General features: G+C 41.7%; 1 protein-coding gene across 1 annotated transcript in view; it reads left to right on the top strand.

The window, feature by feature from the left end:
* LOC122551592 (rho guanine nucleotide exchange factor 25-like) overlaps positions 1-13,888 on the top strand; it is a 61,399-nt gene that overhangs the window by 41,678 nt on the left and 5,833 nt on the right. The window contains exons 9-11 of the mRNA XM_043693723.1: positions 4,509-4,586; positions 6,280-6,465; positions 7,115-7,286. Of these exons, the coding sequence (XP_043549658.1) occupies positions 4,509-4,586; positions 6,280-6,465; positions 7,115-7,286 (436 nt within the window). The remainder of the gene's footprint in view (positions 1-4,508; positions 4,587-6,279; positions 6,466-7,114; positions 7,287-13,888) is intronic.

The raw sequence follows: 13,888 nt of genomic DNA, 5'->3' as shown, positions 1-13,888 counted from the left end.
AATAAAAGTGTAAGGGAAACTTTTTACTAAGCCCTGTTGGCATTTATTGTAAGCCAATGAATGAAGTGAGTGAACAGATAGCAGAAGTCAATTCTTTTCAACGTTTATAAATCATCTAAGTTGTCCTTTCAGTCCATTAAGAATATAGGAAAAGGAATAGACTTTTACTCCTCAAGCCTGTTCTGCCATTCAGTTATGTCATAACTGATCAATTTCCTTAACGACTTTTATATTTGCTGTTCAATGAAGATATTATGGGCAAGCTCAGTATTTATTGTTTCCACAATCATGAGAGGGAGTAGTTAAATTGCCTTCTTGAACTGTTGCAGTCCTCGTGCTGTTGGTATATCCCCTCTTCTAACACTGTCTTCGAGACTCAGGATGATTCTACTCGACTTCAGAGTTGGGGGTCCTAATGTGACTAAACAATCCAATGATGGTTCTACACATGTCTCATAGGTGGGGCAGCTGGGATTTTAAGAAGTAAGAGGTGGGGTGGGATGCTTAGGTTTTCACACACTCTTTCTGTGTTTGAGACAGACCCCAACCTGGGCCTGACAGAAACGTTCAAGACAGTTGGTACTTTCGCAAATGTTCCTTCCCCAGTTTGGGCAGTTCTGGGCAAGAGATTCTTATGAGTCAGTGTAGCATTGCATTTTTGTCAGTGAGGTTTTGAGGTATTCTTGAATTATTCTCTCTATCCTCCTGAGAACTGCTAGCCATGTGTTTGGAGTAGAGAGCTTGTTTTGGCAGTGTTGTGTCAGTCATGCAGACAATGTGGCCTGCACAATGTGGCAGATTGATAGTAGCCAGTGCCTTCGTCCTGGGGATGTTGCCTTAAGAGAGGAGACTGATATTGGAATGTTCCTCCTCTCCTTGTATATGCAGGACTTTGCAGAAATATACGGCTGATATTTCTGTAGGGATTTGAGATGTCTGCTGTGCATTGTTCTTCTCCAACACATACAAAAGAACAAGTAACACGTCACCCTTTAGACCACGAGCTCGGTGCTGGGTTTGAAGCCTTTGTCATTCAGTACTTTGTTCTTCTGATGGCCAAAGACTGCACTGACATATCAGACACAATGTTGAATTTTAGTGTTGATGTCAATAATATATATTAATATATGGAAACTGACCCACCTGGCCAGGAGCCCGTCATGAATCTTAATAGTTTGTGATAGTTTTGCCTGGTGGAAGCAGGCTGCTGGAGGATCTTTGTCTTCCAAATGTTTAGCTTAATGCCCCTACACTCATAGGCCTTTATGGATGCATTGATGATGGTTTGGAGCTCAGCCACTGAGGGTGTGTACATGCAAGTGTCAGCTGTATGCTGCAGTTCACCGACAAAGATTGGTGTGGTCTTAGTTCTTGAATTAGTTCTGTAAAGGTTTCCCTCTTATCCCATAGAGAAGCTCTACTCCAGATAGAAGCTTCATGGAAATGGGATGGAGTGTTGCCATGAAGAAGAAGGAGTACTGAATTGGTGTGATAATATAGCCTTGCTTGACTCCATTTGCTCACGTATTCGGTCCAAGGTAGATCCGGATGTTGTGCTGAGGGTCCTGGCATGCAGCAGGCACAGAATGTTAACAAACATCCTGGCAGTCCCTCACTTGGATGATAATATACTCAAGCAGGTGCAAATGTCTGGACTGAATATGTTTCCATAAGGTCTTATTCTTGTCTCTCTGATAAAACAGAGTATTAGTTATGACCAGTCCATGGTCTTCATGCACCTGCTGTCCATGACATTCTAGATGGTAGAGGGTGGGAGTTGGAAGCTTCTGCCAAAGGAGCATTGACAAGTTACTGTAGTGCACTGTGTAGGTGGTACACACTGATATTACTGTGCAAGAGTGGTGGAGAATTTGAATGTTCAAGATGCTTATTGCAATTCTAGTCAGTGGCTGATTTGTCATGGAAGGTGTTGAGCTTCTTGAGTGTAGTTGGATATGCATTCATCCAGGTAACTAGAGACTATTCCATTACACACCAGACTTGTGTCATGTAAATGCTGGATAGATTTTGCAGAATTGTGACATCAGTTACTCACAGCAGAATTCCCAACTCCTAAACTGCTCTTGTAGCTGCAGTAGCTAGTCCAGTTAAGTGTTGACGATAGGTGACTCAGTGGGGGTAACACTGTTGAATGTTAAGGAGAGTTGGTTAGATTCTCACTTGTTAGAGAGGTTCATTGCCTTGCACTTCAATTGAAAGATAATACAAGCCTCAGTGATGTCCAGGTCTGGTACCAAGCAAGCGTAGACCTCTGTTGTCTGAGAAGGGATGAATAGTACTGTCATCTGCAAATGCCCCCAGTTCTGACCTTATGATGGAGGAAAAGTTATTGATGATTGGACCTGGGATTGTGCTGATGGCTGAACTGAGCTTATTGACTTCCAAAACCCACAAATATATACATCAAGTGCTGGATACGACTCCAGCGAGTGGAAAGGTTTTTCTTCAATTCCATTTGACTGTAGTTCCTTGATGCCATATAATCATTTGTTGCACTGATGTTAAGGGAACTCTCAGATCTCTCCTCTGGAGTTCAATTTTTTGAATATGTTTGGACTAAGTTTTTAATGAATTCTGAAGCTGGAACACAAATAAGCAAGAGCATGATGTAGGTTATTGCAGGGTAAATGCTGTTTGATAGCACCTACCCTCACTTAGTTAATACTGTGAATTGGCTGAAGACTGGCATCTGTGATGCTGGGATCCCCAGGGGGAAGTGAGGATAGATCACCCACTTTGTAATTTTGGTGGAAGATAATTGCAAATTCTTCAGCCTTTTCTTTTGCATTGGTTTGCTATGCTCCAAAATCCTTCAGAAAAGTGGTGTTCACACAGCACACATTAGTTGTTGAATTGTCCGCCACCATTTATAGTCACATATGGCAGCTTTGATTTGATTGCTTGGATTGGAGTGACTTAGATCTGAAATGCCTGACCTCTTTCTGCTGTTAAGCATGCTTTTAGTTGGTGTATTTCGTAATTTCACTGTTTTGGTACCCATTTTTAGGTTTGTTTTGGTGCTGCTCTGGTCATTGCCCTTTTACTTTCCTCACTGATCCAAGGTTTGCAATGGTTGAGTGAGGGATTTCTCAGGTCACGAGCGTGAAAATTGTGGTGGTGCACAACTTTGCCGCTGCTTTATGGACACTAGTAGGATAGGATATACTCCAAGACTGGAGAAGAAGAAATCTGGGACACAGGGTTTAAGATATATTTCTGTGAATATGACAATGTCAGGCTGTTGATTAAACTGTAGGACAACTTCAATTTTGAAACCTGGTAACCCAGATTGGGTATACAATTATCATACTGGATGCTTCGTTTTGATTATTTAATTCTTCTGCAGTGGTGTATAATATTGAGTGGCTTGAGTCTAATGTCACATGGAGGCCAGAAAAGGTAAGGTATCCATTTAAGGAAGCTTCTGCTGAGTAAGGTTTGTGGACAGGACATCTCCAGACTTTGGGCACCCAACACAGGAGCAAAAGTTATGCCTTTGGACATATATGTTAGTCATCTCTAGTTTCACCATTTCCAAATTCCCTTTAATGTTTTTGTTCACACCCAGTTTAAATTTCAACTTATCCAGAACTCCACTGACTGCATGCTACCTTTGAAATCTTGTGAGTTCATAATTTTGTTTTGCATAATCTCTGGTGTGACAGCTTCACTAGCATGCTAATTTCAAAACCTTTGCCTTGTTTATAAATATCTTCACGGTCTGTACCAATGATTTGTACTTTGCAGGCTTCAGACTCTGGTCCTTTGCACAGTTGTTAAGGAAGTCATCTAGAAAATTGTTACAGTACATCAGGTTTCTTTGCTTGAACTGCTTTTTATTTCATTGAGATTTGGTAAAATTGAGGAAGGTAACTTAGGAACATTTTTTTTCTCTCCTGAGGCATACACAAAGCTGTATTTGCAGAATTTCAATTTTCAGTTTCTGGGATGAAGCAATATTGTTCCTAACAACGTGTTACCACCTTCAAAGGTTTTCTTATATCCTGCCTTTTCAAAACCTCCTTCGAGTATATGTTCTAATTTGACCCTTAACTTCTGCTGGATGCTAATTCATCCTTGGAGACATTTAAACATTCTACTGGTGGAAGTTGTTGGAGGTTTGGCTGCAAAGTAATATTAAATTCTGAAATTATTTATGACATGAAAACACCAATATTTTATGTATATTACTAATTACAGTTCAAATGGATGAGTTGATATCAATAATACTTAAAATACAATAAAATTATCTCTATTATATGAGACTTATAGTTTGTTTCCATGACTCCATGTTTATTTTTCAAATATAATTTAAGGCATTTCAATATTATAATTTTGTAATTTATAGGAAAAAAATGTCAAAAAATATGTGAAATTGAATGTGAATCTGTTGGATGGATTCCAAAAGTCTGAGGTGAAAAATGCTTATATCTGCAAGAGCTGAAGTGTCAGAAACTGTTAATATTGAAGTGTGTTTCTTTTTGCAGAAAGCGGTTGATGTGATGTACCATGTGCCAAAACGTTGCAATGACATGATGAATTTGGGAAGACTTGAGGGTTTTAAGGTCAGGTTATCCCCTTTCCTCTGCCCTGGATTATTATTTCACCAGTACACATTACACCATAATTTTATGATCATGGAGTGAAAAGGACTCAGAATACATTGGCAAATCTTATTCCGTCTTTCACGTAGAGGATGAGAATAAATGTTTTCTGGAAGGGGTAATCAAGTGTACAGGCAGTTTATCAGATAACAATTTCTGGAATACAAACTTTCCAGCTGTGAATTGACGTGCTGCATTTTGGAAAGACTCATTTTGGACAGGACTTATATGCCTTAATGGTAAGGTCCTGGGGAGTGTCGCTGAACAAAGAGACCTTGGAGTGCAGATTCATAGTTCCTTGATAGCGGAGTTGCAGGTATATAGGATAGTGAAGAAGGTGTTTGATCTTCCCTTTATTGGTCAGTGCATTGAGTAAAGGAATAGGGAGGGCATACTGTGGCTGGAAAGGACATTGGTTAGGCCACTTTTCGAATACCATGTGAAATTCTGGTCTCCCTGTTATAGGAAGAATGTTCTGGAATTGAAAGGGTCCAGAAATGGTTTACAAGTATGTTGCCAGGGTTGGAGGGTTTGAGTTAGAGGGATAAACTGAATAGGGTGGGGCCTGAAGAAGAGTTACACCCGAAACGTCAACTTCTCCACCTCCTAATGCAGCCTGGCTTGCTGTGTTTTTTCAGTCTTCTGCCTGGGTATTTTCTCTGGAGCATTGAAGACTGAGGGGTGACCTTATGGAGGTTTATAAAATCATGAGGGGCATGAATAGGGTAAATAGATAAGGTATTTTCCCAGGGTGAGAGAGTGCAAAACTAGAGGTCTTAGGTTTAAGATGAGAGAGGAAAGATTTAAAAGAGGCAACTTTTTCATTCAAAGGGTGATGTGTCTATGGATTGAGCTGCAAGAGGACGTGGTGGAGGCTGGTACAATACCAATTTAAAAGGCATCTAGATGGATATATGAATAGAAAGGGTTTTAGAGAGATATTAGGCCAATGCTGGCAAATGGGACTAGATTTATCTAGGTTATCTGGTCAGCATGGACAAGTTGGACTGAAGTGTTTGTTTCCAGGGCTTGCATACACCCCTATAACTTGGTGTTTATAAATAGAAGTGCCTTATTGCTACATTCATGTTTGATAAAACTGCTTTGGGTCCAATGATCCTACTTAAAACATTAACTTTGTGTTCTTTCCACAGATGCTGCCAGACCTTCCAAGTTCCTCTAGCAATTTCCGTTTTTGTTTCAGATTTCCAGCATCCACAGTTTACTTACATTACTTACAGTGTAGAAACAGGCCCTTTGGTCCAACAAGTCCACATCAACCCTCCGAAGAGTAACCCACCCAGGCCCATTCCCCTACATTTACCTCATCCTCAAACACTACGGGTAATTTAGCATGACCAATTCACCTAACCTGCACATCTTTGGACTGTGGGAGGAAACCAGAGCACCTAGAGGAAACCCACGCAGACACGGGGAGAATTTGCAAACTCCACACAGATAGTTGTCCAAGGCGGGAATTGAACCCGAGTCTCTGGTGCTGTGAGGCAGCAGTGCTAACCACTGTGCCACCATACCGTTCTTTATTTTGTTTGAAGGAAAAATATCTATCTGTTTTAGAAATGAGAGTAGAAATATTTTTTTTTAAATGAAATGAGAAAATATTTAACAGAATTGAATCATTTGTTACTTCCAGGGCAGACTCACAGCACAGGGGAAACTGCTGCAACAAGATACATTCCTAGTGACAGAACAAGTTTCTGGAGTTCTGTCCCGAAGTAAGAAAAGACGAGTTTTCCTCTTTGAACAGGTTTTAATCTTTAGTGAACTACACAAGAAAGGTTCCTCAGCACCAATATATCAATTCAAGAAGAGCATTAAGGTAAATATGAACAGGAGTAAACAAAGTTTGAAGGACAATGATGCTCAGTCCTTTACTATCAGCCTGTGAAATCTACCTGCGTTTTGTCAAATGACAATCAAAATGCTATGTCATTTCAATCATTGCCTTGTCCATGGGTACCAATGATTTTCTCTATGTAACGAAATGGTTGATACTACTGGGTGAGACTAGACTTTCACAATGTGGCAGCCTGTTCAACAATAGGAAAAATCATAGCAACATCTTGTCCCATTATCTACAACATGGACTTTTCCAGAAAAGGTCACAAGATAGCGATCAAGTGCATTTTCTTAACCTGACATTTCTTAAATCATTTGGTTAGCTTAGTCTAACACCAAAGATCAATACAACATAGATGGATACTAAACCTACGGCTTTCGTGGGGTGGCTCACATCAACTAGAGTTGACTCTCTGCTCTCCCTATCCCAATCCTTATTCTTACCAGTGTTCAGAGTTTTACTGACTGATAACCTTTCTGATTCATTGGCTACTTTCTTCTGAGTCACTGCTTCTAATATAAGATGTAGTGCAAATTTGATGGGTTGCATAGCCTCCTTCTATGCTCTAAGATTCTATGATTCAAACATGTACATCTTTTCAACAGTTTGTCTGTCTGATCTATTTAAGGTGAGTGCGCTAAATATTGAAGCTGACGTGGACAACGAATCATGCAAGTTTGCTCTGAGATCCCATGGAACGTCTGAATGGTACATCTTACAGGCGCCAAATACTGAAATCTGGCAAGCTTGGCTCCATGACATCAACAAAGTGCTTGAGATGCAACAAAACTTTTTGAACGGTATACAGACCTTGCATTATTTTTTGCTCCACTTAAATTTATTGTCTTTTAATTTTAAACAAAATCTCTGGAAATGCCCCACATCCAAAAGATCACTTAATGAAATATCCCTGTTTGGTTTCTAATGATCTTATGTATGACACTACAACTACAAAGATGGCATCTGCATTACTCTGACCCTAAGCATAGGTTCTGCTTGAAGACCCTACATCACCTACTTAATCCCATGTCAAATTTGCAAATGTACAATCCTGAAGAGGCAGCCTTGCAATAAACAATATTTTAAAGTAAGTAAATAGCAATAGATAAGGCAATGCTGTAAATTGAAGAGGAAGAGTTAATAAGTGAAATAAAAACATAACCAGAATAAAAATATGCCAACATCAAAGATGCACAATGTCCAGACAACACAGTTTTACAAAAATGGTGAGGCCACATAGATTCATAGAGCCACAGAGTTGTACAGCACAAAAATCAGACCATTTGATTCAATTCATCCATGCCAACCAGTTATCCAAATATTAATCAAATTCTATTTGCCATCAGTTGGCCCATATCCCTCTAAACCCTTTCTATTCACGTACCCATCTTTTTAAATGTTGTAATTGTGATCCAGACCAGATTTATCCTAGGTTGCTCCAGGAAGTAAGAAAGAAGGTTGCTAAGACACTGGTGAAGATCTTTGCTTCCTCATTCTCCACAGGAGTTATACCAGAGGATTGGAAGAAGGCGAATGTTGTTTCTCTTTTCAAGAAGAGTAATAGGGAAATCCCTGGCAATTACAGACCAGTCAGTCTTACGTCTGTGGTCAGCAAGGTTTTGGAAAGAATTCGGAGGGATAGGATTTATGACTATTTTGAAAAGCATAGCGTGATTAAAGGCTGTCAGCATGGCTTTGTGAGGGGCAGGTCATGCCTAACTAATCTTATTGAGTTCTTCGAGGAGGTGACAAGACAGGTTGACGAAGGTCAAGCAGTAGATGTGGTGTAATATGGACTTCAGCAAGGCATTTGATAAGGTTCCCATGGTAGGCTCATTCATAAAATCAGGCGGTATGGGATACAGGGAGATTTGGCTATCTGGATTTAGAATTGGTTGGCTGACAGAAAGCAGAGAGTGGTTGTAGATGGAAAGTATTCTGCCTGGAGGTCAGTGTTGAGTGGTGTTCCTCAGAGCTCTGTTCCTGGGCCTCTTCTCTTTATAGTTTTTATAAATGATTTGGATGAGGAGATGGAGGGGTGGGTTAGTAAATCTGCATTTGACACAAAGGTCGGAGGTGCCTTTGATAGTATTGAGGACTATTGCAGGCTGCAGCATGACATAGACAGGATGCAGAGCTGGGCTGAGAAATGGCAGATAGAGTTCAACCTGGATAAATGTGAAGTGATGCATTTTGGAAGGTCGAACTTGAATGCTGAATATAGGATTAAAGACAGGATTCTTGGCAGTGTGGAGGAACAAAGGGATCTTGGTGTTCAAGTACGTAGATCCCTCAAAGTTGCCACCCAAGTGGATGGGGTTGTTAAGAAAGCATATGGTGTTTTGGCTTTCATTAACAGGGGGATCGAGTTTAAGAGCTGCGAAGTTTTGCTACAGCTCCAGAAGTCCCTGGTGAGACCACACTTGGAATATTGGTCCAGTTCTGGTCACCCTAGTGTCACAAAGATACAGAGGCTTTGGAGAGGGTGCAAAGAAGGTCCTGGACTGGAGGGCTTGCTTTATGAAGAAAGGTTGACTAAGCTTGGACTTTTCTCTCTGGAGACGAGAGGTGACCTGATCAAGGTTTACAAGGTAGTGAGAGGCATGGATAGAGTCAATATCCAGAGACTTTTCCCCACGGCAGGGTTGACTGGGATGAGGGGTCATAGTTTGAAGATATTAGGAGGAAGGTATAGAGGAGATATCAGAGGTAGGTTCTTTACGCAGAGAGTTGTGAATGCGTTGCCAGTGGTGGTGGTGGAAGACAAGTCATCAGGGACATTTAAGCGCCTGCTGCACATGCACATAGACAGCAGTGAATTGAGGTAGGTAAGGTTATTTTATTTTACATCAGGATTAATTTTCTGAACAATATTGTAGGCCGAAGGACCTGTTCTGTACTTTTCTATGTTGTATGATTTTATAAACCTCTATAAGGTCACCCTTCACCATCCAAACCTCCAGGGAAAATAGCCCTAGACTATTCAGCCTCACTTTATAGCTCAAACCCTCCAATCCTGCAGTACTATGCATAGTTAGGGTCTTATTTGATAAAGAATATTAATGCATTACAAACAGTTCACAGAATGTTCACTTTACTGCTACCTGGGGGGGGGAGGGGGGCATAGTTATCTTTAAAGGAAAGATTCTTACGAATGGTTCTTGTTCCACTAGAGTTCAGAGGAATAAAAACTGATCTTTTGGGATGTACAAAATCCCGAGAGGATTTGTCAGTGTCTTTGCAGAAAGGATGTTTATTCTGGTGGAGGAGGTTACAACGAGAGAACACAGTTTAAAAACAAGGGAGTCTCCCATTTAAAAGTGAGATGATGCAGAAGATTTCTCTCAGAGGGCGAGTCTTTGGAAATCTCTTCTCCCAGAGAGCGGTAGAGGCAGGTTTATTGAATATTTCTATGAAAGAGATAGGTACATTCTTAATGAATAAGGAGACAATCCCAGGCTTAAACCTCCCAGTCCAGACTTGCAGGCTGAGCCGAGGCTCGGTGCCTGATGGCTGAGGTGGCGATGTCAGTGAGTTTGGCGCCAGTGCAGGACCCTGCGGCTCCGGCAGTATCTGCATTACCCAGGTTGGCGCAGCGTGAGTTCATAGTGGCGCTAGCATTGGTGAAGGCGAAATGGTGCCGGAGAATGGCGACTCTTTGTTCCGGCGGCGGCGGTGGCTTGGTGAAGCCCGGTCGCAGCAGTGCCGTCGGTTTAGCAGCGGGGAGTCGAGGCATTGGAGGTGGAGGAGCTCGGATCCATACCCATCGCTGTGAACCCCTCCCCCCAAAAGCTGGAGCTGTTCCAAAGACCACCCAACCTACTTGATGCACTTTATTGTTTTATATTTCTGGCTTTACGTTGTCTTTTTGCTTATTTTCTATGTTTTAAGAAGGTGCTAGAGAGTGGCGACACTAAACAACACTTTTCACTTGAGTCAAATGAGAAAATTTCACTGAGACAGGAACAGACAGAAATTATTCAGTCATGTCTTGTTTCTGCATCTTGAAGAAGAGCATAAGAATGCTGTGTAATATAGGAAGCAACGATGTTAAAAGTGATGAGGGTGACAGAGCAGTGGTGATGTTGCTAAGGGAGTGTTGCATGGACCCACCAGCTCACTAAACCATCTGAATTTCTCCTTCAGATAAAGATTGCTGCCACCTTCCTTTCGAAGCACAGGAAACCACAGGGTCTGCTTGGTCAGTGTGGTATGGGAAAACCATTTCCGGCTCTAATAAGAATAGTCTCTTGTAATTAACAAGGCATGACTTACTGCATGGTAGCAACTGGTTGCAGTCTACATTGATATGATAGATGTTATCAGAGAGACTTTAAAGGGGACCAAATGTTGAGTCTCACTTCTTTGAAATCCTGAACTGTACTGCCCATGAGTCCATATGACATCATTATAATCTGGCACTCTGGAGTATTAACCCTTTCAGACTGATGTACAACCGAGAGGGGGATATCTTAAATGGAGAAGTGATTTGTCTGGAAATTATGATATGGTGTACAATAGTGAAGTCATGGTCCATTATGAGGAAAGATTATAAGAGAGTTGTTGCTCCTTGTCAATAAGGAAGAGATTAGAATATAAAAACATAAGAAATAAGAGCAGGAGTTGCCATTCAGCCCCTTCATGTCTGCCCTACCATTCTATAAGTTCATGGTTCATCTGCCCCAGGTCTCAACTCCTCTTTTGTAAAAACTCCTTATAACACTCAACTCCCCATTACAGCATATTTCAAAACAAAATCTATCCACCTCCTCTTTAAATATTTGCAGTGACCTAATGTCCTCACCTCTCTGCAGTAGAGAATTCCAGACACACACTACACTCTGAGGGAAGAAATTCCTTTGCATCTCAGTTTTAATGAGTGTCCCCTTACTCTGTAAGTATGTTCCCTAGTTCATGATTTGTCCACTAATAGAAACATCTTCTCAACGTTTCCCCTGTTAAGATTAGATTACTTACAGTGTGGAAACAGGCCTTTCAGCCCAACAAGTCCACACCGACACTCCGAAGAGCAACTCCCCCAGACCCATTCCCCTACATTTACCCCTTCACCTAACACCATGGGCAATTTAGCATGGCCAATTCACCTAATCTGCACATCTTTGGACTGTGGGAGGAAACTGGAGTACCCAGAGAAAACCTACGCAGACACGGGGGGAATGTGCAAACTCCACACAGACAGTTGCCCGGGGCGGGAATTGAACCCGGGTGCCTGGCACTGTGAGGCAGCAGTGCTAACCACTGTGCCACCATGCTGCCCCAAACCTTGTTTATTTCAATAAGGTTATCCCTCATTCTTCTAACTTCTTTTATTTATACCAGAGTAGTAGAATGTATTATGTCACAAAGCTATATTGAGACACAAAATAAAAACAAGAAAGTGGCAGTTAAATAAAACTAGAATTTGTAACCTTGATACTGACTTCCCCATGGGGTGTCCTAAAAACTGAGGAGTATGTTTGTATCCAGCTATGGGAGGAATTCTGGACAGTAAATGAGCAGGTACAGGTTTCCCAAATATAAAGAATAGGACATGTTTCAAAAATATCATTTTAGTTTCACAGTCCACAATCAGTCTGTTTGGCAAGAAAACCAGCAACAAGGCAAAACGGGGACATGAGATAGCTTTGGCAAATAGAATTAAGGAGAATTCAAAGGGGTTTTACAAATATATTAAGGACAAAAGGGTAACTAGGGAGAGAATAGGGCCCCTCAAAGATCAGCAAGGCGGCATTTGTGTGGAGCCACAGAAAATGGGAGAAATACTAAATGTATATTTTGCATCAGTATTTACTGTGGAAAAGGATATGGAAGATATAGACTGTAGGGAAATAGATGGTGACATTTTGCAAAATGTCCAGATTACAGAGGAGGAAGTGCTGGATGTCTTGAAACGGGTAAAGGTGGATAAATCCCCAGGACCTGATCAGGTGTACCCGAGAACTCTGTGGGAAGCTAGAGAAGTGATTGCTGTGCCTCTTGCTGAGATATTTGTATCATCGATAGTCACAGATGAGGTGCTGGAAGACTGGACGTTGACAAACGTGGTGTCACTGTTTCAGAAGAGCGGTAAAGACAAGCCAGGGAACTATAGACTGGTGAGCCTGACCTCAGTGGTGGGCAAGTTGTTGAAGGGAATCCTGAGGGACAGGATGTACATGTATTTGGAAAGGCAAGGACTGATTCGGGATAGTCAACATGGCTGTGTGTGGGAAATCATGTCTCACAAACTTGGTCTATATGGACTTCAGTAAGGCGTTCGACAAGGTTCCCTATGGGAGACTGACTGGCAAGGTTAGATGTCATGGAATACAGGGAGAACTAGCCATTTGGATACAGAACTGGCTCAAATGTAGAAGACAGAGGGTGGTGATGGAGGGTTGTTTTGCAGACTGGAGGACTGTGACCAGTGGAGTGCCACAAGGATCGGTGCTGGGCCCTCTACTTTTTGTCATTTACATAAATGATTTGGATGCGAGCATAAGAGGTTCAGTTAGTAAGTTTGCAGATGACATCAAAATTGGAGGTGTAGTGGACAGCGAAGAGGGTTATCTCAGATTACAACAGGATCTGGACCAGATGGCCAATGGGCTGAGAAGTAGCAGATGGAGCAACTATTGAGTGTCCTTGATAAGTATGTACCTGTCAGGCAGGGAGGAAAGGGTCGTGTGAGGGAGCCGTGAATTGGAATCCCTTGTTAAATGGAAGAGGGCGGCCTATGTAAAGATGAGGCATGAACGTTCAATTGGGGCGATTGAGAGTTATAAGGTAGCCAGGAAGGACCTGAAGAGAGAGCTAAGAGCAGCAAGGAGGGGACATGAAAGGTCCTTAGTTGGTAGGATTAGTGGAAACCCTAAGGCTTTCTATAGGTATGTCAGGAATAAAAGAATGACTAGGGTAGGAATAGGTCCAGTCAAGGATAATAGTGGGAGGTTGCGTGTGGAGGCTGAAGAGATTGGGGAGACACTGAATGAATACTTTTCGTCAGTATTCACTCAGGAACAGGACATTGTTGCCGATGTGAATACTGAGTCACAATTAAGTAGAATGAATGGCTTTGAGGTATGTAGGGAAGAGGTGTTGGAAATTCTGGAAAGAGTGAAAATAGATAAGTGCACTGGGCCTGATGGCATTTATCCTAGGATTCTCTGGGAAGCAAGAGAGGAGATTGAAAAGCCATTGGCCTTGATTTTTATGTCCTCGTTGTCTACAGGAGTAGTGCCAGAAGACTGGAGGCTAGCAAATGTGGTTCCCTTGTTCAAGAAGGGGAGTAGGGATAACCCTAGTAACTATAGGCCGGTAAGTTCCACTTCTGTTGTGGGCAAAGTCTTAGAGAGAATCGTAAGGGATAGGATTTATGAACAGCTGGATAGGAATAATGTGA

This window comes from Chiloscyllium plagiosum, chromosome 7 (genome assembly GCF_004010195.1).
Source record: "Chiloscyllium plagiosum isolate BGI_BamShark_2017 chromosome 7, ASM401019v2, whole genome shotgun sequence".
NCBI classification, from domain to species: domain Eukaryota; kingdom Metazoa; phylum Chordata; class Chondrichthyes; order Orectolobiformes; family Hemiscylliidae; genus Chiloscyllium; species Chiloscyllium plagiosum.
This window is presented reverse-complemented; position numbering and strand designations above follow the sequence as displayed.